Genomic DNA, 24655 nt, shown 5'->3' with positions numbered 1-24655 from the left:
AACGTACTTCCATATACGAAATACCATGTTTCACATGTTCCAGGACTTACATCGGCCACACATTTGCCTCACATTACCTCGTTAAAACTTTATCCAATTCTTCTAGATATTTCTCAACAGAATTCAAATCGGTCACGTCAATTTCTGGTGTTCTCACTTCTTCATTGACTTTGAACCGTCCACTTCACAAGTTTATAAAGAACAAAAGACGAAAACTCATCAACCAGTTGTACATTTATTTCAATCCAATTCAAGTTATGTCTGGAGGTACCGGCCTAACTCTGAACAAGTTGAGAAATTGTAGCTGTATTCGGATCCCACGTCGTTATGAACTGAGTCGATCTTGTTATCAAAATTGATATGACTCGTCCCATACACCGTCGTCTATTTCTGCTCGTTCTTCTGCCTTGTTGGCCCAGATATGTCAAAGCAGATTACAGAGCTGGATAATCTCTAAAGGGGACAGGTACGGTACAAAACTTAATGAGTCATATCCGACTCTGAAAGGGATAATTGTTCGCGTTTATGTGAAATTTAAACTTTACTTGTCTTTTAGAAGCAGAAAGATATTTCTAACACTCGTACAGGGTAAGCGATATCATATGGATGCTTCGTGGAGAAAAATGAAGCGGTTTTAAGGGGTTTTCACGAATGACAAAGTCTGATAGCAATGTTAAGATCTTGAACTACCGTAGTTCAGAACAGTTTTGAAATGTATGATAAGACTGTTGGAGTTTTGGACTTCCATAGTTCATTATATATAGAATATCCACAGATATGAAATGTTATGGAAAATCAATCATTGTTACCTGATATCGTTGAGCGATTTTCTATTCCACAAACTCAAATTGAACTACTATCATCTGGCAGTCCTGAAGTGGTCGATCTATAATAATCCAGGACGAAGATTTAGGGACTCTGGTGAATACTGACCCATCACAAACGGTGCGTGGGATGTCGGAAGAACTGGGCGTTATCTCCCATGTGGTTTTTGATGGTTTGAAACGTATTGGAAGGGTCAAAAATTTCGAAAAGTGGGTGCCCCACGACTTGAACGATCGATAGAAATTATCGCGTTTTGTTGCTTTTGCGCAACAAATCACTTTTTGGATCGGATATTCACGGATCATCCGTAAATTAAACAAATTGGGTATCTACGTTCTACCCACCAAAATCCCCAGACCTTTCGCCAACTGACTACCATCTTCCCAAACACTTGGATAACGCCAATCAAGCAAAAACGGCTTTCGTCGACTTCTTCGAATCGTATCACCAAACTTTTATGCTGACAGAATTACTCGACCCGTGTAACGTTGGCAGAAATGCACTGATCCAATTGACGCTAATTCGATCCCATTGAGATATTACAGTTTAAATTAGACCCATAGAAACGGTCAAAACTATGAAACAAGCTAAAAGCTTTTGAGTAGTTCAAACTGAGGGAGTGAAAATCCAATATGAATTTCTAAAATCTATATTTTATGAGAATACTGTAAAAATTTGTTCTTTCGAGCACAACTCACTAAAATTATTTCAGATTGATTTATAAACTGAAAATAACATTTTATATAAATACAGGGCGTTCCAGCGAAAAATTGACCCCCCCCTGTAAGTCAGAAACGGAAGTGTATTGAAAATTTCAAAAAGCACATAAATTTTAATTTCTAGGGGATAAACTCTGATATGGAAACCATACCAGAAACTCCACCCCCTTGCGGTCAGCAACTACCCCCCCTAATTTTTCAATGGCATGGGGGGTCGAGTGATACATTATTTGAAAGATCTTTTGTCCCTCTATTACTTCTGTTATTTCTTTTTGGAATTGGTTCATTCGTTATTGAGAAATTAAATGTTGAACATTTTTATTAAGAAAAAACAGAAAATTCGCTGTCGCTCATGTTATTGAGGAAATCAACAAAAGTAATACCAACGGGAACACAATCAATGGATAGAGTATTTAAAATAACCTCCATTTAGTTCAAAACAATAATACAGTCTACTTTCGAAAGCGTTCCTTACATTATTGAAGATGTCCGGAGTCAGAAATCGGCATTCCCGAACAATTCTCTGTCGCAGGTCTTCTAGATTTGTAGAATTTATTTAATTAGTTGTGAACGTTTTCAAATGGACGACACTGTTAATTTTTTCTGCACTGGTAGTTTTTGTTGAATTTAGTTGTCGCAGAACAAAAAGTAGATAGTTGGCCACAGTCACTTCTTCACGAATTAGTATTCAGTTATCCTTGTTCACTGTGTTCCCACATGGTTTATTTTATTAGAGAAAGAATAGACATTGTTGCAACCTATTATCGAAAAATTAAATGTGCTAAAGCTGCTGCAAGAATTTATGATACGTATCATCCAGACCACAACGTGAGCTATCAATACGTTAAACAGTTAATTGATAAGATTCGAACTTCAGATTCAGTTCAGAACAGAAAACATGAAGTATCCCGTCTTGTCAGAAATGACGGAGCTGGAGTTGCAGTTTTAGGACATGTACAAATGGATAATCGACAATCTAGGACGCTAGAGCGTCTGTTGTATCGGCTACTAGTGTTTTTTGGATTTTGAAAGCCTACAAATTCCATCCTTACAAAATAAGGCTATTTCAGGAATTGAACGAAGATGATTCTGATCGTCGACTTACATACAATACGGTTGCTGTATTTCTTGACATTGAAGGAGCATTTGACAATGCACTACCTAAATCTATAGGATTGTCTCTGGCTAGAAAGGGTATAGAATCGACCATAACTGGCTGGATCTATGCCATGCTAGTAAACAGAACTGCAACTACGACTCTTCAAGCCGAGGCTATCAGGTTCAGGGTCACCAGGGGCTGCCCTCAAAGTGGGGTTCTATCTCCCCTTCTGTGGTCGCTCCTGATGGATAGTCTGCTTGATGCCCTCGACAGAAGAAAAGTTGATCTGCAAGCTCATGCAGATGACCTTGTCATCCTGGCAAGGTCCACGTCGAGAAGGGTAGCTTGTAATATCCTCCAAAGCGCGTTGGACGTTGTTCACAGTTGGTGCCTGGGGGAGCAGATGTCTGTCAACCCTAGCAAAACTGTGTTTATCCCCTTGGACATGTCGATGAATTTGTGGTAAAACTTGGGGTTTAGGTCCCAAACAAATCCATTGGATTTATCTGATGATTGTCAGACTAATGATCACGTATGGTGCAATTGCTTGGTGGCCGAAGGCTTTACAGAAAACGGCCCAGGCTTGCCTGGGCCAGCCAGGCCAGCCTGTCTCTGTTAGCCAGCTCTCTGGCTAACAGAGACAGGCTTGTCTGGCTATCAGTGGTGCCATCAGTACCACACCGTCAGCAACCATGGAGATCCTTCTAGATCTACCTCCTCTCCACATTTTTCTGGAAAGAGAGGCTAGATGGACTGCATATAGACTTGTGCACATTGCCAATTACACAAATCAATTCAATGCAGAGTTCAACTGACTGATGGTTGACATTGGAAGTCACAGCATTCTGGAAATGACCTCTGTTTATGCCTCCAACTGTCAACTACGAACTACCTTATAAAGTACTATTCCCGAGTAGAGATGACTGGATCCTGCGGGAGAAGGAAATATCAAGAGCAGATAGTTGTTGGTTCACAGATGAATCGAAAACACCTTCCGGTTCTGGTGCAGGTGTTTTCAGTCGCAGACCCAGGACAGAGTTATTTACCTGCCTAGGAACTTATTTGACAATATTTCAAGCGGAAATTCACGCTATTGAATTGTGTGCGGAGAGATTGGATAAATCCAACCTCACTCACAAGTCAATAAAAATATTTTCGGACAGTCAAGCGGCGTTGGAAGCTCTTGGCTCCCACCGAGCAACATCTAAATTGGCAGCAAAGCCAAAAAAGACTCTCCTCGATAGGAAGACTAAAACGATTGTCTCTGATCTGGATTCCTGGCCATACCGGCCTGGAAGGCAATGAAGCTGCTGACTCTCTTGCAAAGGAGGGTACTGCAAACGGCTTCATTGGACCAGAACCTGTCATTGGCATCGATTTGGGATTTGCCAAACAAACACTCAACACCTGGATGGCAAAAAGATTTATGGACTTCTGGCAGAATCTTCCAGAATTGGTTCACTCCAAGGCGTTTATTCACCCTTCGAAGCTTGATTCCAAACAGTTGTTGGACTACAGTAGGGATGAACTACAATGTCTAACAGGCTTTCTCACAGGTCACTGTCATTCGAGTCATCACATGCAGAGACTTGGACTGTCGGAAGACAGTGTATGTCGCCTCTGTGGGGAAAATGATGAAACTGCAGAGCATATACTTTGTGCCTGCCCCGCTGAGGACCGAATCAGTTTCGTTGAGTTCGGCAGATCCGTACTCTCACCATTCAACCTGAAAGACCACTCACCATACAAACTAATCGGCTTCGTTAAGGAGTTGGGTTTATTTGGCCAAGTGTGAATAGGTGTGAGCCACAATGAACCCTTACGGGTTGCGTTGAAGGGTCGCATAGACCCACTCAATTCAGACCTGCCTACCTACCTACATACAAAACATTTTTTTCAGATGAAAGTTCTTTCATGTTGAATGGTGAAGTGAATAGACATAATTGTGATCACTGGAGCGATGTGAATTCTCATTTGGTGATAAAAACACATTCACAAACTACACAAGAATTGAATGTCTGGGCCGGCATTCTTGGTGACCATATTGTTGGACCACTCTTCATTGAAGGTAATCTCAATGGAGACACATACTTAAATCTATTACAAGACTAGGTAGATCCTATGATTACACAAATTTTAGAAAATTATGACAATTCAGTAGAGAATGAAATAACATAACAGCAAGATAGTGCACCCCCACATTTGATGTTCGGGTGAGACAGTTTTTGGACGAAAGTTTTCCAATGCGTTGGATCGAAAGGAGTGGTCCAGTGAAGTCAGCTAGATCACCTGATCTCACACCGATGGAATTCTTTCTGTGTGGACACCTGAGGTTGGAAGTGTACTCCACTGAGCCTACAAATCTAGAAGACCTGCGACAAAGAATTGTCCGGAAATGCCGATTGCTGTCTCTGAATAATGTACGGACCGCTTTCGAGAATAGACTTTATTATTGTATGGAACTAGGTGGAGGTCATTTTGAACTATTCATCCATCTTTTTTGTTTCCACTGATATTATTTGTTGTTGATTCCGTCATTGAAATGAACGACAGCGAATTTTCTGTTTTTTCTTAAATAAAACGTTCAACATTTTTCAATAACGAATGAACCAGTTTTGAAAAAAAATACAGAGGTAATAGAGGGACAAAATACCTTTCGAATGATGTATGACTCGACCACCATGCTATTGAAAAAATAGGGAGTGTAGTTGCTGACTGTAACTACACTCCCTGAGATTTCCGGTATGATTTCCATATCAGAATTATTTCCCCTAGAAATGAAAATTGGCATGTTTAAAATTTTCGATACACGTCCGTTTCTGTCTTCAACGGAAGGTCAAGTTTTCGTTGGAAAGTCCTGTATAGCTATGACACACACTGACTTCAATGTTTGAAGAGCATCTCTCTAAGTTCACAAATGTCTTCTGTCAGTATCTCATTGAAACTACCATTACTCTGGAATTCTTTTAGTATAAACTTCCCACGATCCTCGTACAAAAATCTACTGAAACCCTCATCAGTTTGGGCTGCTTCTAGAAAACGCTCCTCCGATATGAAAGTTATGCTCCTGTCTACTACAGAGTGAATTTTGGCAGCCAGCGTGAACATATCGCAGGATCTCCAGAATTCACTCTCACTCAACACTTCAGACGGCTCAATACCTCGTTCATTCGATAGACGACAGAAGTAACTGTAATAATATGTTAACAGTTCTTTCTGATGTTCGTCGCGAAAGCTTTTCCTGGTATTCGTGAAAATGAATTGCAGCACGTCAATCGCAGGTGGTCCGTAGTTTAACGTTTGGAAGTCGAGCAGTTTGCAGTGTTTGATTTCGTTTTCGTCTCCGTACAGGAAAAGGAAATTGTTTGACCACAAATCCCCGTGAAGAACTGTCGATCTAAATCCTTCAGGAGCTTGAGGATACGACATGATTTCCTTCACCACTTGTTGCAACTTCTCCATGAACTCGTTGGAACTGACTCCTTCTTCGGGAATTACTTTGATAATTTCCAATAGTCCTTGGACTGAATGCTGGATGAATCTATTGGCTCCATTATCATCTCCACAAAATACTTTGTTTTCTAGAAGAGGAAACTCGTCAAGCAGCTTGAACGTTTTCCCAGTTTGCTTGTGTCTTGAAATTTCCAGTAGAATTGGGTCCAGATGGAATCTGGCTAACGTTTCCATGCACATTTTGCAATGAGCGAAGTCCATTGACAAATTTTTGCCTGATCCCCTGTAGGACAGGTCAGCCAAATTTTCCAATACAATAATACTGGGCTGACACAAGAAACTACGTGGTGCATAGTCACAAGTCATCCCTGCACTTTCCAACATGGGAACTAACTTGTCGTAGTAAAAAGCCTCTTTTTCGTAAGCCAGTATTTCCTTCGAGAGTTGCAACATGACTGGGATTGAATCGGACAAAGTTTTCAAGAAACATTTCAATTCACGTGATTCTTCGCCTTTGGAGTACTGAATGTTCAGTATGAATTGTTCGCCGATCAAACCATCCATCTGAGCCTGGAATGGGGTCACCGAGAAAGATTTGATTTTCAAAGAGTTTTGTTCGTGGTAAACATTCATTATTATTTCGCACTGCGATTGTGATATTAATTTCTTCGCGTCCATATCTGAAACAAAAAACGTCATGAGTACATAAGTGGGTGATTAAATGGAAATATTCCTGAATATTTTACAAATATTTTGTGGAAAAATCAACTGAAGTCTATAAAACATGAAATGGCTTATGAAGGGCAAGTAATTTCAAAGAAAATGCATTGTTTTAGATCGTTCCAAGAAAGTTTTGACTGGATATTACTGGAGTTTTTTCCCAACACCAAACCGTTATTTTAACACCTCGACACTTGTTTTGATCACCAAGTGATCATCTTAAAGAGGAAAATCAACAGTTGAAGATGTTGATCTAAATACGTGTCGAAGTGTTGAAATAACGGTTGTGTGTTGGAAAAAAAACTCCAGTAACATTCATTACCACAGCAAAGGTTCCGGAGAGTGCATCACAAAAAAGTTTTGTCTGTTTCAATGCCATGTGTTTCTGTAGCTCGTCATCTCGATAAATATTAATTATATCCTGTTGTGGTACATAGTGATCGCAGGAGAATTTTGTACTATATACATTATTGTTGTTGTTTTTTTTTTCAAATTTCGATTCTTTGCCTCCTTTCAGCTTTTTACTATATGATGTCGTTGGGCGAACTGACTCATCACAAACGGTACGTGGGATGGCGGAATAACTGGTCGTCAGCTCCCATGCGGTTTTTGATGGTTTGAAAAGCTCATAAAGTTTGTAAAGTGGGAGCCCCACGACTTTACTGGTCGTTTGAAATTGTCACGTTGGGAGGTCTGTTCTTCTTTGCCTTTGCGGAACCAGAACGATCCTTCTTTGGATCAGATCGTCATGTGTGATGGAAAGTGGACCCTCTGCGACAGCAGGAGGCATTTAGGATAGTAGTTGGACATCAGTAAGCCACTCCACAGCAGAGTCCTATTGTGAGAAAATCGACCAAGTGAACCAGAACTTGCATCAGCAGCAGCTGACACTGGTCAACAGAAGAGGTCCGATCCTGTTCCACGACAATGCCCGTCCGCACGTTTCACAAATCACCGCCCGAAAATTAAACGAATTGACCGTCGAACTTTTATCCGCAATACTCCACATCAGACCCCTCGCCAACTTACTACCATCTTTTCAAGCACCAGTAGAACCTTCGCCAACACTTTTCCTAAGCAGTTGTATATGATGCATCAAATAAGTTTGGCCAGAACTCGTCTCTTCCATGATCTACCACTAGATCCTCTAATCCAACTGTTTTAATAAGTCTCTTCCTATTTCCTATTCAATAGTCGGAACTCTTGGTGGAATGAAAAACAAAAAATCTACTTGTTAGTACCCTTCAAAAAACAATAATCGTTATTATCAAACCTTTTACGTTTCTCACGAATAAATCTGCTACACAATATTCCACTTGGAATATTCAAAAATATTTTTCTATAGTGCCAACTTAGACCTAAAAAGCATCTTTACCAAATTTCACTTTCCTGGGACTCACCAGTTTGGAGCAACAGAGATAAATGAGTGAGTGTTAAGTGAGCATATAAGTAATGGTGATCTTCTGAGACTTTCTCGATATAGAATGGCACACTTAGAGAAATTTCCCCAATACAATGCCTTTACTTGCTACAAACAAACTACCAAATATAGTTGAAGGGATCAGAATCCTTGCTTATTGCACATTTACAACTTAAAATGAACCTACATACAAAATTTCAGCCTACGAAAATATAGCAGTACGTAGGAACAGTAACGGAAAGATAATTTTCAAATGTAAACAAGTCAGTTTTACCCCCATGGGACACTTCCCAGTAAAAATATTCAAAAGTACTTACTTATTGCACATTTACAACTCAAAAGGGACCTACATACAAAATTTCAGACTCCGAAAATATAGCGCTACGGAGTAACAGTGACAAAAAGTAATTTTAATATGTAAACGCATCCCTTCCACCTTCACGGGGGGCGCTCCAGTTGGAAAATCCAAAAATCAATTCTTAATTCACCTCTGCAACTCAAAACACACCTAAATACAAAATTTCAGCCTCCGAAAAATGGTGGTACGGAAAAACAGTGAATGAAAGATAATTTTCATGAATAAAAGCGCCCCTCTTACACGCAAGAGGGGCACCTCAGTTTGAAAATCCAAAAATCCCTTCTTATTGCACATCTACATCTTGAAGCAAACCTACATACAAAATTTCAGCCTCCAAAAATATAGCGGTACGGAGAACTAGTGATATAAAAATAATTTTGATATGTAAACGTACCCCTTTTCCCCCCACGGAAGGCGTCCTAGTTGTAAAATTCAAAAATTCCTTCTTATTTCACATTTACGACAGTGATGAAAATTAATTTTCATATTTAAACGCGTCTTTTTCACCCCCATGGGGGAAGCCTCAGTTGAAATTGTCAAAAATCATTCTTTATTGCACATTTCCAACTTAAAACGAACCTACATACAAAATTTCGGCCTTCGAAAATATAGCGGTACGGAGAAACTTTGAAAAAAAAATAATTTTCATAAGTAAACGCGCCCCTCTTACCCCACTAAGGGCGCCTCAGTTGGAGAATCAAAAAATCCCTTCGTATTGCACATCTTCAACTCAAAGCAAACCTACATACAAAATTTCAGCCTCCAAAAATATGGCGGTACGGAGAAACAGAGATGAAAAGTAATTTTCATATGTCAACGCGTCCCTTTCACCCTCACGGGGGGACGCCTCAGTTGAAATAGTCGAAAATCATTACTTTTGCACATTAACAACTCAAAACGAGCCTACATACAAAATTTCAGCTTCCGAAATTATAGTGGTACGAAGAAACAGTGATATAAAAATAATTTTCATAAGTAAACGTGCCCTTTTTACCCCCACGGGGGGTGCGCCAGTTGGAAAATTCAAAAATCTTTAGTGCGCATCTGAGACCTAAGAAGTACCTTCGTACCAAATTTCAGCTTCCTAGGACACACCAATTCGGAGAAACAAAGATGAATGCGTGAGTTTTAACTGACTGACTTTGTATGTATGGACTAACCAGTTATCTGGAATAAATAAATTATATCTTTGGATATTTATAACATTTCAAAGACCCTAATTTAATATGCTCCATGAATAGTTATAGCCTGTTGTAACAGAGAAGAAATAAATTGGCATTGATTCCATTGCCAATTAGTACATTCATTATTCGTTCATTCCTATTATCTCGGTTCGATAACAACTTCAATTGTTTCGATCTGTTTCTCGTTGTGTCACATTTCCATTAAATTTTTCGATGTCTGCAATGCGTATTCATTGTATTAATTGTCGAAACATCTATGACAGCACTGGGTTTTATTGTTTGAAGAACTAGTGTATAACACTCAATCATAATGGTCATCGCGATAATGAATCTCAGCCGTTGATTCCGGTGAAGAATAAAAATTTAAGTTTGAGTATTTGACTAGAACTGTGATCAACTTTCTTTCAGTTACGTTTCGATGTTTTTTCTATAACCCGAATGAAACTATTGATATCATCAATATATGAGTCAAAGCTCCAGTATTCAGATAAAACTAATAAATCGTGTTGTCTCTCGAGATTACAAGTTTAATGGGAAATAAACGATAAAGTATCCCATAATCATGTTCCTACATTTACCAATATCCTAAGGATATTTTGTTGTGTTTAACGTGACTGAAATTTCGGCAGTAAACAAAGAAGGGATTCGAAACTTTCGGTTATTATCTGTCCATCTAGGAGAGGTTTATCGGGGAAATTATTAACTTCACTCGGAAACTAATCAGGGTTTTCTAATTATATTCAAAGCATTTAATTCCTCCGTGACAGGCAAACTATGCGAATAGGTTATCGTTTCTTTCGAAAAACTGAGAGTAGAAGCACCCCAAAAAAGCCGCGTCCAGGAAAAATGAGCAAAGAGAGTGATTATTTTGGGAAATATCAAAGATAATAAGTGTGTGATCGCTGTTTGTTTGTCTTTATACTTGTTAGCGCTATACTCAACCAGTTAATGTTGAGCTTCGCTCAACAAAAACTGTTTTTTCATTTCATTTGGGGCGTATTATTAACGGTAGTGATATGAGCTACTCAACCACCTCAACCACCAAAATATCATCTTCATCTAGTCTATAACAAAAAGACAGAGTCGGAGGATACATACCTCAGGTCCTGAGCAGTATAACAAGACCAAGAATTGGTGGATACTGATGTAACATTCACCGAAATAGGGGAGTAAATTAAACTTGTACTTTTTGAAACGAATAATCATCTAAGAATCTTCATAGATGCTAGACTAATCCAGAATCAGTATCTACAAGGGGTAGAAAAAAGGGATAGGATCCTTGATCATATTTGTATCTTCTCTTTGGTGACCAAAGTTGAAATAGCGGAAAACATCCCCTTGCGATATCATAAAGATCGTGAAGGTTCCTGAATCGAAACTGAAAACTTCGTCTAGCCAGAAAGGAATTGCAAAACAAGAATTGTGAAGTATACGGTTGAACAGTTGTCAAACATATCCCGCATTTTGCTAAATCAATAGGAATCCGATTTCCAGATGGAAGAATATAATCCTTCTAACTACAAAGAACAATAATTTGAGGCACCAACGAAAGGAGAGGATCAATATCCTCACAGATCGACGGGAGTTGATTGTGGATTCAAAAGTGATGTGAATACTCATCTGGGAATACCGAAAAGAACTGATGAACAAAATAAACATGGAATTTTTCTGGATGCCTGAATAAGAAATCACAGAAAATGAAATATTATCTCTGTATGTTTTCAACCAGATCAGAAAATGAGTGAATGAGAAACAGAAAAAGTTACTGAAGAACTATACCTGGAAATATGCATGGGTGAAATCATGAAGACAAAATCAGTCCAAATATGAAAGAAATATAAATAATTACAGGAACTAGAATGCTAGTAAGAAGGGTGTAATGATGAAAAAAAAAATTAAAAAAAGAAATGCAATGTTTTTTGATGATTTGATAGAAATTGTTTCTAAGTCGATTTCTAAGGAAGTCGGTTTCCGAGAAAGTCGATTCTAGAAAAGAGAAAAATGAGTTTTTTTTTTTCTGTGAGCCATGCAACTTTAGTGATGTGGAAAAGCATTTATGTACCCTTTCAAGAAACACCAGATATTTCGAATTTTTTGAAATGATATTCGAATCAAGTTGACGTTTTTCATCAAATAAAATGTTTGTGAATAATAAATTGAAAAGGAATTGAGGTATAACGCAATATTCGTTTTGAAACGAAAATAAGATATCAAAAGTAATTCAAAAAACATCATGTTACTGTTGATCATAAACCCATAAACTCTCACCTTGAATATTACGTACCTGTTATCTTTTTCGGTCATGCTTAACCTTTGTATAATATAAATACAAGTAAATGAAATGAAAAACTCCAATATTCAACCATTATTGGGAAATTGAAGTGCTTTTCATTTATGTTTTGATGGAATAATAATACTAATATGCATGGAGATCCAAAACATTGTGACATATTATTCTTCTCTTTTCCCTCATAACTTATACAATCAATCAATATATGCTTTATTGTCAGAAGATTAGAATCTTACTGACAAAGTCTTGTAAAAATATAGAATGCATGTTATAAATTATAAAAAATACAAAATACAATAAATGTCATAAAATATAAAAAATACAAACATCGCATCGAAGACAGATGAGTTTAGGTTAACATTGAAAAATCAATTAGAATTTATAGGTTATCACTGTAGAGTTCATAGATCAAAAATTAAACTGTGCTACTTTTTAGAATGGTAGGAAGGTGATTATATACTGTGATACTTCATAAATCACAAAATGCTGAGTCAAGGCGAATTTTGGAATAGGTAAGTAAAGCATATGGTTCTGTCTGGTGTTGTGACAATTTGTTTCAGGAGTGTACATGCTAGTTTCATTTTTATGAATCAAGCATACTGTTTCCATTATGTATAAAGAGGTGACAGTTGATATTTTGTGGCTGATGGTGTAGTGGCTATCCAGCAGTGAAGAATCCTGCACTGACACATATCGATTATAATACAATGCCCTTCGTGGTATTAGCCAGGGGAGTAGTTGTTTTCTGATAGGTGTCAGTCCATTAACCTACAGTGTAGGGAGTTGAAACTGGCCTGAATAAATTGTTCTTTCAGATGATTTGATTTATACCCAGTCTTCAAGTATGCCCACTGACTATATGAGAAAAGACGACATTATTTTGAAAGAAATTCAAACAGTATATGTAGTATGAATATAATTACTATAAAATGATTCTTGAGATAAAGTTTAATGTTGATGTTCACACTCAATTATGTTTACAATATTGATCATAATTTCATGCCCACATGTTTGTTTTCGAAATTGTATGAATGATAAAAATAATATGTGATGCACTTGAGCGAAAATTGGACATCCATGATAAACATGAAGTGTATCGAGTATGTTTTCAAACGAAAAATAATGAAATATCGCTTCACTAATACATTATTATTCAAAATGTATTAAATACCTTTACTGCAGAGGTGAATTTATACAGCGATACTCGGAAACACAATATAACTTTTATATTTTAGGAGTATGTTCTATATAGTACACTCGCACTACTACAAAGCAATACTATAGTCTACTCAGATTTGAAGTTTCCGATTGATAAGAAATATTGAGGATATTTCATAACGTCTATTTCAATTTTATCCATGATCGTATACGATCACATTGTGAGTCATTTTGTTTGCTTTGAAATAATCGGAGATTGATACATAGATAATAGGGAGGAAGGCAGTTGAAATTACACAAATACAGGGTGATTCCATAGTTGACGTTCAGTAAATGAATTCCTTATATAAGAGAAAAATCTTTTTCTATTTTCAAACTTGTCCCTTCCAACCCCTCGCAGCAGCCTAAAATCCAGTTCTTAAGTCTCAAAACGAATTGAGGACCAAACTTCACCTTGTTTGAAAGATGATACGTTTTTCTTCATAATACATTCTTCTTTTTTAATTTGACCGTTGGATATCTGCCACACGTATATACAAAGTCGTAGGTCTGCATGAGAGAAAAGGGGCAACCCGGAGCATGTCACAATGCACCTCTCCGGAATATTGATCATATATATACATATATATATATATATATATATATATATATATATATATATATATATATTATATATATATTATATTTATATATATATATATATATATATATATATATATATATATATATATATATATATATATATATATATAAAATCGAGAAAGGTTAATGCAGTCAAGCTGCTGGAAAATAATTCCATGAAAATCAAAAGATAAATAGACTAGTACTTTTTGATCATTAACATATTTGATTTCAATTTAAGAGCCGCCGGTATACAGCTGTTTCAGCCTATTGGGCATCGTCAGTACGGGCAGGCGGTCCTCGATTGAAGACAAAATTAGAAAATACCAAGTTGTCGGTTGATTGGTCAAACCACCAACACTGACATAAAAACTTGGTAAGTTGACTTGGGTGTCACACCAATAGGTGGTTCCACTTATGTTTCGCTTGCGTTTACGCAGCTATTTTTATCAAGTACTTTCTTGGTTTTTTCTCATTTTGTTTTCAATCGAGGACTGCCTGCCCGGTACTGACGATGCCCAATAGGCTGAAACAGCTGTATACCGGTGGCTCTTAAATTGAAATCAATATGGGAATGATCAAAAAGTACTAATCTATTTATCTTTTTATATATATATATATATATATATATATATATATATATATATATATATATATTTATATATATATATAATAATAATAATATAATAATAATAAGTTTATTCTCAATAAATTCTCAAAATAATAATAAGTTTCTTAAAATAAAATACAATAATATAATAATAGTGCACTTTCATTCAGAGATATTTCGAATAAACAAGTATCCACTAAGGCAGTGCCTGTGCGTGGGTGATTTACTTATTCCAAATATTGACAATAATTAGTACACTTCAAAATAGGGCTCAGTTGCATTTCTATATGAGAGTTATATGTATAAAATCATGTATAATTCACTAAAATGTTTGTGACATAATAAAATTGTAGTCAATTTAATAAAATTAGGCTAATGAGCCTTACACACAATTATTGAAACATAAATATCATAACATAGGTAACGAACATCAATAATCAACAAAATAAAATATATGGAATATTCTAATATTTAAACAATGAATGGATAGCCTTACGTTCTAAAGAAAGAATATAATGTTTAGTCTTTTTTTTGAAGGAGTATATGTTTGAGACTTCTTTGTTTTCCGTCGGCAAAAAGTTATAAAATTTACTAGATAAAAAAGAATGATTTCTCTGTCCTATTTTCTTTCTGACTGGTTTCGTTTTCAGAGAATTATTCGCTTTCAGACGAGTTTGGTAGTTATGGCTGATGAGTGGGAGATTAAATCTGTTTTTGAATTGTCTTATCACAATTTTATAGTAATAAAGCTGACGCAAATCAAAGACTTCCGTTTCTGCAAATAGTAGGTCGGAGGAATACCTCATTGGTTTGGATGATATAATTTTCAAAAATCTTTTTTGTATTACTTCAAGATTCTGCAAGTGAGCATTCGTTGCTGCCCCCCAAGCTAGAATACCGTAAGTAAGTCGTGTTTCCACTAATGATTGATAAAGAATTTTGAGATATTTGAAATCCAGTATTTGCTGAAAGAATTTGAACCTGTATAGGAGAGAACGTAGAGTTTTACAGACTTGCACCAGGTGTTTATCCCATCTAAGATGACAATCCACTATTATGCCCAGATATTTCGCATTATTGGCTCTTTTAATCGTAATAGTTTCATCCGAGCTTATATCAATTTGTAACTTATCGTAGTCCGGGAGGCCACTGACGTAACAAGAAAATGGAACGAAACAGGTTTTTTCATAGTTTATTGAAAGTACTTTTTGTCCAAAACATTTAATTAAATTTGCCATATCTTTTTCTGCTTTTTCTTTCAACCCGTCCCAAGTATTATCCTCATACATAACGACAGTGTCGTCTGCGAAACTGGAAACCGTACCTAAGCTATTGAAGGTGAGTATAGAGTTTATGTAAATTATAAAAAGTATTGGACCGAGTACGGTTCCTTGTGGTACTCCACATCTTATTTTTAATTTTTTACTCAATGTTTCGTTTATTCTAACACATTGTTTTCTATTTAGAAGGTAAGTTTTCAGTAATTCAAAAGATTTTCCTCTAAATCCTAGATCTTGCAATACTTCTAACAACTGCGTATGATTGACCGTGTCGAAAGCTTTTGCAAGATCTAAAAAAACACATAGGGATGGATGGCCTTTATCCAACTCTTCATAGATTTTGGTTGTAACTAAGTGGATCGCATCTTCCGTAGATTTACCATCTCGGAACCCAAATTGTCTATTTGAAATAAAATCATATTTTTCTATATACTTCATCATTCTTATTTTTATGACTTTTTCTAGTATTTTTGCTAAATTACTAATAAGAGAAATTGGGCGATAGTTACCTGGGTTCTTTTTACAGCCTTTTTTAAAGAGAGGCTGGACAATGCTGTCTTTGAAAATTGATGGAAAATGACCCTCTATTAATACTTTATTTATAAGTTGTGTCAGCGGACTTGCGATTTCATTTTTGATTTCCTTCAGTGTTTCTGATTTGATTCCATCAATTCCTGGTGCTTTGTTGGATTTGAGGGAATCGATGAGATTTATTACTTCATTTTCATCTGTTGGATGAAAAAACATAGAATGACGGGAAGAATATCTACTCAGAGGAGGATTTTCTGGAAATATTACCTGCCTAGCCAGATTTTCACCGACATTGATGTAATAATTGTTGAAAATGTCAGAAATTTCTTCCTTATCAACAGTGAGATGTCCGTTTTCATCAATGATTTGATCTATTCCTTTATTATTTTGATTTTTATTCAATGTTTTTATTGTGTTCCATAATGCTTGACTACTATTTTTATTATTTTCAATTTTTTGTCTGTAATAACTCTTTTTCCTGCTTTTAATTAAACTATTCAGTGTATTCCTGTAATTCAAATATTCTTCTTTGGAAACTGTGTCAGACATGTTATTTCGGTACTTTCTAAATAGTCTATCCCTTTCGATAATGGACCGTATTATGCCGTCGGTTATCCAAACTTTTCTTTTAATGAATTTGTGTTTGATTTTTTTATGTTTTGTATTATCCTCAATTTTGTCCTTCAACACATCGAGAAAGAATACTGTTGCATCGTCTATGTTATCAATCGACACCAACTGGTTCCAATCGAAGTCATGTAAGTCTCTTCTCAAACCTGGATAGTTGATACATTTTATCATTAGTTTAGAGTGGTTTTGCTGAAAATCTTTATTCATTTGTATTTTTGCCATGATAGTGTAATGATCTGTTATGTTTGTTTTCATCACGTATGAATTAATATTAGTGTTTTCTGATTTTGATTTGATAAAGAAATGATCTAAGCATGTTCCGCTTTTTGGTCTTGTCACGTTATTAATGTACGACATGAAATCAAACTCATAAAGTGTATTCAAATATTCCGCTGCCACTTGATCTTCTTCTAAAATATTTATATTTATATCGCCCGTGAAAATATGGTAGCCGCAATTTTTAGATGCAGTTTTTAACAGATAGTCCCTAAGTTCTATGAGGAAGTCAGTCACATTATTTGCAGGCGATCTGTAAATAGCTGAAATCAAAATATTTTGTCCTGATTTAGATTTAACTTCCATTTCAATAGACTTGCATCCTCCAATACTTATTATTGAATAGTTGAAGTCGTAGCCATTTTTAATATAAACAACTACGCCATCGTTTTTATTAACATCACCTTCATTGTAAATCATATCATAGTTATCCAAATTAAATATTTCCAGGCAGGGAAGTTTGAACGTCTCTGTTAAGATGATACAGTCAAACTGCTGGTGAACTTGAGTTAGATATATTTTGAATTCATCCAAGTTTTTGAAAAGACTACAGATATTTTGATGTATTATATTAAATTCAGGAATATTTTCCCGTTGCTCTGAAATTAAGTTAAATTCACTGAAAGTAGTAAACTCTTTGGCTATTTTCATTTTATATTCGTAATCGCGAATGTATGTGTTCATTTTTCGATAGAAAATATTCACAACCAGTTAGAAATTTCGAGAGTGCATGCTTTAATTATGGGACGGAAAACAGTTGAAATATCATTATTGCACCTAATTTTTGTTTACTGACCGTGTCCTTGGCTTCTCCTGTGTTACTTTCTGGGTTGGAATCAGTTGAATCGGTTTCTTTGTTGTTGGGGCCTTGGGGGTACAGGGAGCTTTTAGTTGTTCCAAAGTTGTTTTCTTTATAGTTTCGACCGTGGGAGTGGAAGGTGCACTGCTGTGTTTAGGTTCCAATTTTTCTTCTTTTTCGAGATCTTCAATTCCATAAGCAATTCCTTTCACAATAAGTTTGTTTCCTTTTATATAACTGTCTTTATATTTCTCCTCTTGCTTAGCAAGCAAGAGATGTTTCCTCAAAATTTTAAATTCCTGTCTTTGATTATGGGTTAGATCATTCGATATGGAAATATTTTTTCCTTTCAACTTACTGCAATTTTTGAGAACTTCTCTCTTCTTTGAGTTTGAGTTGAATTCGATTTTTATAGGGCAATTGTCTGATTTTCCCAGTGGATAGAAATCACCAAAATCACTATCTTTTATATCCACACCAAGTAATTCCTTAAGATCCCCACACAAATTTTCTGCCGTAATCTCTTCACGCTTTTTATTTAGCCCAAATATCAATATATTTTTCTTATTTTGTATCCTTTTGAGGTGTTCTACTTCTTCTTTAAGTTCACTATTTTCGTTCTCAAGTTTGGATACTGTATTTTTGAGTTGTTCTATTCTCAGCAGAAGTCGGGCCTCACTAGCTTCAATACAGTTTTTTATGTCGATGCGGGTATTTAAAATATCTTCTTTAATGTTTTTGACCGCAGCATCCAATTCTAGCATTTTAAATTTTGTCGTTAACCGTAGTGTATGGTCTCCTCTACAAACTGACTGTGGTTCTTTTATATGAATCGTTGCTTAGGTTTTTTGTTGCTGTAAGAATTCTTGTTTGCACTGATAAAGGTGTGAGTAATAGTTGACATTCAGGTGAACATACGAACGTTTCTTATATATCACGAGGTAGTTTCATCATGCTTTTAACTATATATCAACTCTGAATATTATTCTTTGATTTGATTACACTTGAATTCGAACTTTTTACGAGAGCTATAGATATTTATGTGTATATGCTAAAGCGTACCGTACATGTCATATATATATATATATATTGGATAGTGGGGTATTGCAGCAAGTAAATGAGTATTCTTTTGAGTTAGTACAAGCTTTCGGAAAATTTTATTTTCATCATCAGGGAAACTACAATAATAATATAAGTTTTACAGTAAAATAAAGAAGTATTAGATGCTCATGACTTTAATCTTATGTGAGGATGGTTACATTGATGTTGAAGTAGAAATGATGAGACATTGGTGAAGGTGAAACTTGATATACAATTCTGAATGATTACATTTTTTTTTATGAAATATTATTTCTGTCAGACCGTTATTCACCTCGTTCATGCAGGATTCAAATGAACGAGTCTGAAGATAGAACGTTGAAATATGCCAGAGTGACATCTGACAAGTGATGGAAAGCTTAAAATTTTCCACTAGGAGTACCAAGTGTACGCCAAGTGTTGTTAGTAATCCCTTTCACTTGCCTTCATGTTGTTTTTCACCAAGAGTGTTTGTCTATTGGGAAACGTATGTTTACAAATCGCGGCAAGTGAGAGTGATTACTAACCTCACTTTAAGTTCCTGATAAAGAGACAATAAAGACTCAAAAGCTAGAACAGAAAACTTCACTCATTTTACCATCCCCTTATCGACTGCATACACGAAAATTATAAAAGATTCTTCTTCAACTTAGACAGTAGTCGAACCTTCTTTAATGCTGGAACAAGTGTTCTTGCACTTATCGGCCTTTCTTGCTTTGTTTACATTAACAATCTATGATGGACTGTATCAATTCTTTCTGATTATTGTTAAATTCACTACTAAATTGTTAATTTGTGAAAAAATATAATTTATTATCGAATAAATACATCAGTTGTCTCAAGTATTTGATGAATATCATAATCGCGCGATAAAATAATTTCAAGCGACTCGGCCTGAGACACACGTGATGAAGAAGATTGTAATTGAGTTTTTACGTATAATTCCGAAGGTTACGCTTACGCACTTACGTTTCGTCAAGTGAGTACTCAAACAAAATTTTGTTTGTGTCGTCATAACTTGCCACAGCTGGTAAAGGCCGGTTCGTAATACTTTACTGGGTCCACCCAATTTCTGTATCGCAAAAAGTTGCGAACAAAAGAATTCATAAAAAGTACTTTGAGATTTGTAATATAGAGTCAGACAACAGCATATTTCACTGTTCAACTGACTCAATTAGATTATATTCAGACCATACAAAAATTAAAATCATTAGGGTTGTTCCGTCTTCAATGAGAAGCAAATCAAATAATCCTAATCTGATTACCACCCTGAAATTTTCATCAGCCAACCAAAGTGTACGGTTATAATCTAAAAGGTATGTAAATCCCCAGGGGTGTAAATCTACATTACCGCATAAAACACGCAAGAGAAATATCCCGACACCAATAAAATTACAAACTTCCACCATTTACACGTCATAATCCTCGAAACGGCATTCTCTTCGTCAGTTTTCTCTCCGCAGTCCTGATGCGATTGTGTCAGGAGAAAGGACAGTTGCAAAAATGGAAGGAGCGACGAAAATGTAACCGTCAGGCTTTCAGGAGAGATTTTCGCGCATTCGGTGAACTAAACATCATTTTTTATGAAGTTGTCCTTTTTTCCATTAACCGGGACGTGAAAGGGTTTGTTATAACTTCAAAGGGATTCATATAACACGGCAAAGGATTACAGGTCCTCCGTAGTTTCAGTAATTTATTCTGCGAGAATGTTTCTCAGTTGATATCAAATTGAAATAATCCACGATTTTCATGTAATGTTGATTGGTAGTCCATATAAGCCATATGATATAATATCATTTACCAATAATACTTTTCAGTTATCGCATGACACCTAGTTTCTTCAAAGCTTGGAAAAGTGTCTTATGAACTAAGAATGGCCAGTAAACATCTAGAAAAGCAGCTCCACCTCTTTATTTTGCAAGTTTTTATTCTGTAATGAGATACGAAATAATTTTTTGGGATCCAATAAGAATACAAATAGAATATTTGTTATTCAAAAAAGGGTAATGAGAATAATCAGTTACAAACAATATAAGAACTTACGTGGAACAGTTTTAAAATATAATAACATCATGACTGTTTATGCTCTGTACATTTTTGAATGTTTGATGTATTCATTTATTTATTTATTCAACGGCAAAAACAATTTAAAAAACATATTTAACAAAATGTAAAGAACTACAAAGTAGTTTTGAATGCTCATGTCTGATGTCCACATTACAATTTACAATTTTACAAAATATTTAGCGAAGTGTGAAATACAAAATATTAATAAATCCTTATGTCTAGTGACTACATTATTAAAAGATTCTGGTACTTAGAAGGAAAATAATGTAACAAATCCGGTACTTACAAAGAAAACGGTAAGGTGGAGAAAAGTTTAGAAAACGCTATAGCCTTTTCAATTGGTTTTTAAAGACTTGAAGTGATACATTAAACGGATCTGAGTTATTATGATATTATTTTTTCCAGCTTCAGAATACGAGGAATCGGACTGTTCGAAGCATAATTGGTATGGAAAGAACTTATATTAAACATGTCGGGATTTCTCGTATCTTTTTGTTTGATACGAAAAGTTATCTGTTAACTCCAGTTCTTAGAACTGGAGTTAACCGAAGTCACCGAAGTGAAAAGCACAATTCCTTAAGAATTTCTCTTGAACATTCTCAATCGAATCGATATTTACATTACAATATGGGTCCCATATAACCGAACAATATTCAAGAATGGATCTTACGAAAATACAATATAACATCTTTTTTGTTTTAATTGAAAACTCAGTGTGAATTCTCAACACGCCACAATTTCTGATACTTGAAGATTAAAATTAATTTCGCTATCAAATTTAACTCCCAGATCGCGAATAAATGTTTCTCTTTTAAGAGCTATAGTATTCAATGTATATTCAAAGAATATTGGACATCTGATTTTAGCGAACGTAATGATTTGACACTTATCGATGTTCACCTCAAACAAAAATAATTTTACACCACATGGAAAAAACTTCGAGACATTTTTGAACTAATTCAGCATCTTCCCGGAAAGTAATTGCTCAATAAAGTTTGAGATCATCAGCAAACATAAAACATTCTGAATATTTGAAAACAAACTCTATGTCTGATACAAACAAGTTAAACAAGAAGAGAACATGAACATATGTATATATAATGAGGCTAACTGTCCTTAAAGGTACACAAACAATGTCTATGACAGTAGTAGATGAAAGTTCAGTCATAAAAACCTGCAGACCACAGAAAAAAAAAGGAAAATTTGTATCATAACTTGTATAGTCGAAGTAAACGGTACTGTGAACACTGAAAGTTGTCGGCACTCTCAAAAGCCAAAATACCAATGCATAGAAATGAACCGGCTGCGAATTAGTCCACGTGGACTGGAGAATTGGCGGTTCGTACTGGATAATTTCTGCTATCCGAGTTTTTTGATTGGCTGAAGAGTCATAAAATTAAATTTGAAGTCATGTTACGATGACGAATAGAAATCGGAAATGCCCTGATGGTAATCGCCGTCGTGTTCAGTTCAGGAACTGATCGCGATTTGAGTGTTGCATTTCGATATTGGTGCAGTTATAATTACTTGAAATTTTTGTTATCTGTTCAAAGTCTAGTCTCCTTAGACAAGTACTAATAAAAGTAACGAGTGTGATTCCAATAGCGATGGTGAACAATGCGAAAAAGAGAAACCAGTGAATTTGATTCGGATGCTTTTGAATATTGAAACACAGGAAGTATGTTTCAATGTACATAAGAATCTACATCTCATGTTTGGTTTCGAGGGAAAAAAACTATTACAGATTTGACCGAAATTCCTTTCTCTACTATACTTAAAATAGTCGAAAACAAACCTTATGAATGCAAGACGCGATGTGATACAGGATTACCAAAACCTTTATATGTTTATCTAATGAAATCATTGAAAAAAACAATATACAACTGTTACAAAAGCAATGAGATTCCTACAACTGAAATCATAAGGAAGAAATTGAATAATTCTGGAAAACACTGGAAAACAGAATCAAACAAAAAATACAGAACAAGGATCAAGCCACCCCAACAGACAAAACAACACAACGATGGACAGCATTTACGTACGTAGGACACCAAACCAAAAAACTAACAAACATCTTCAAACCACAGAACATCAACATCACATACAAGCCGAACACGAAGATAACACAAAAAATAAACAACTATGAAAAAGAAGAAGACAAAGACCAAAACGGGATATACAGTATACAATGCTCGGACTGCAACAAATTCTATATCGGCCAAACCAAGAAAATACTGATCCAAAGGTACAATGAGCACAAAAAGGCATACATAAATCCAACAGTATATAAATCAAACCTTGCAACACACGCCATACAAAACAAACATAATTTCCCCCCACCAGAGAACATAGAACTAATAAAAAAATCAACAAGGGAAACCGCATTTACATTTGGGAAAACTTGAACATCCATAAATTGAACAGTCATAAATCACTTATCGAGGAACAAGTACAAATCAAAACACAACAAGATCTCACATCCAATATATTAAACAAAACCATACACATTCCTAGAGAAGATCTAACACGAAGAAGAGTACCTGATGCAGAACAAATACAGGCAAATTTACCTGAAGTACCTGAGTTAAGACGCTCTGACCGTATAAAGAGACAGACAACAGGATGACCAGTTCAGTTTGAGGAGTGCCAGAAGATGACAGTACTACCAACTGTCGAAAGCGCTCGCAGATAATTAATAGAAGATTAAAGATATATATATATATATATATATATATATATATATATATATATATATATATATATATATATATATATATAGCATATATATATATAGTAGGTTGCACTATATCGTTTACTTGAACTATACTAGCTGCCTATCTCTGGCAGATCATTGCAGTACATGATAGCAAATATTCAATACTAAACGCTTTTTTATCAAGACATTCGAGATTTCTTTATTAACAAATGAATCAGATCAAACCGTAATCAGTTTCATATGATAATTACTCTAAGTGCACGAAATCGAATGATTATGGCAATTTGTCAATTGTTCAATACATTACTTCATATCGCAATCAAGCAATCTTCGGAAACGTGATCTGCTTACCAGGAATTCCCAGTTTGCGGCAAAGTTGAATACCGAACTATTTCACAACTTGAACACGAAGTATCCACTTCAATTTGTTGCCCAGACTATAAATGTTCACATTTAGTTGCGGGGTGAAGATAAATTACACATCATGTTGAACTAGAACTAGAAGTTAAAAAGCGGACCGTAGCTTGACCAAGTTAGTCGAGATAAATCGTACTTTATATTGGCGTTAATTTTAACGAGTTCCTAGTTGGGTGTTTTGTTTTTAAATGTGCGACCACGTCTAGAGTTTGACCTTCATCTTTAATGGACCGACGATTGCTACAGAAAATTTAATCGCGGTTCAATTTGAAATAAAGTTGCATCACGTGCATTAACGTTCCTTACTACGAAGTGTACCTACCATAATTTTTATTTAAGGACATAACAGAAGCACCACAGGTAAATCCTTAGGCGCTCTTAGAGCGGTACCTGTGCAATTCACAT

At 35.5% G+C, this 24655-nt stretch overlaps 1 protein-coding gene across 2 annotated transcripts; it reads right to left on the bottom strand.

Moving 5' to 3' along the window:
* Window positions 1-1458: 1458 nt before the first annotated feature.
* Window positions 1459-24326, bottom strand: LOC111509961 (uncharacterized). Of its 2 annotated transcripts, none has more exons than XM_023165823.2 (2): window positions 24185-24326; window positions 1459-6776 (listed from the first exon to the last, which is right to left on the bottom strand). In XM_023165823.2, exon 2 carries the CDS (start codon window positions 6772-6774, stop codon window positions 5527-5529), a length of 1248 nt encoding a protein of 415 aa, XP_023021591.2. In that variant the 5' UTR covers window positions 6775-6776; window positions 24185-24326; the 3' UTR covers window positions 1459-5526. The 2 variants fall into 2 exon arrangements, with proteins under 2 accessions (XP_023021591.2, XP_023021590.2); XM_023165822.2 differs by lacking the exon at window positions 24185-24326 and adding an exon at window positions 13240-13393.
* Between the last annotated feature and the right edge of the window lie 329 nt (window positions 24327-24655).

Source organism: Leptinotarsa decemlineata, unplaced genomic scaffold, assembly GCF_025532065.1.
Source record: "Leptinotarsa decemlineata unplaced genomic scaffold, Ldec_3_MD MMD2_tig00000882_RagTag_RagTag, whole genome shotgun sequence".
Lineage (NCBI taxonomy): Eukaryota > Metazoa > Arthropoda > Insecta > Coleoptera > Chrysomelidae > Leptinotarsa > Leptinotarsa decemlineata.
This window is presented reverse-complemented; position numbering and strand designations above follow the sequence as displayed.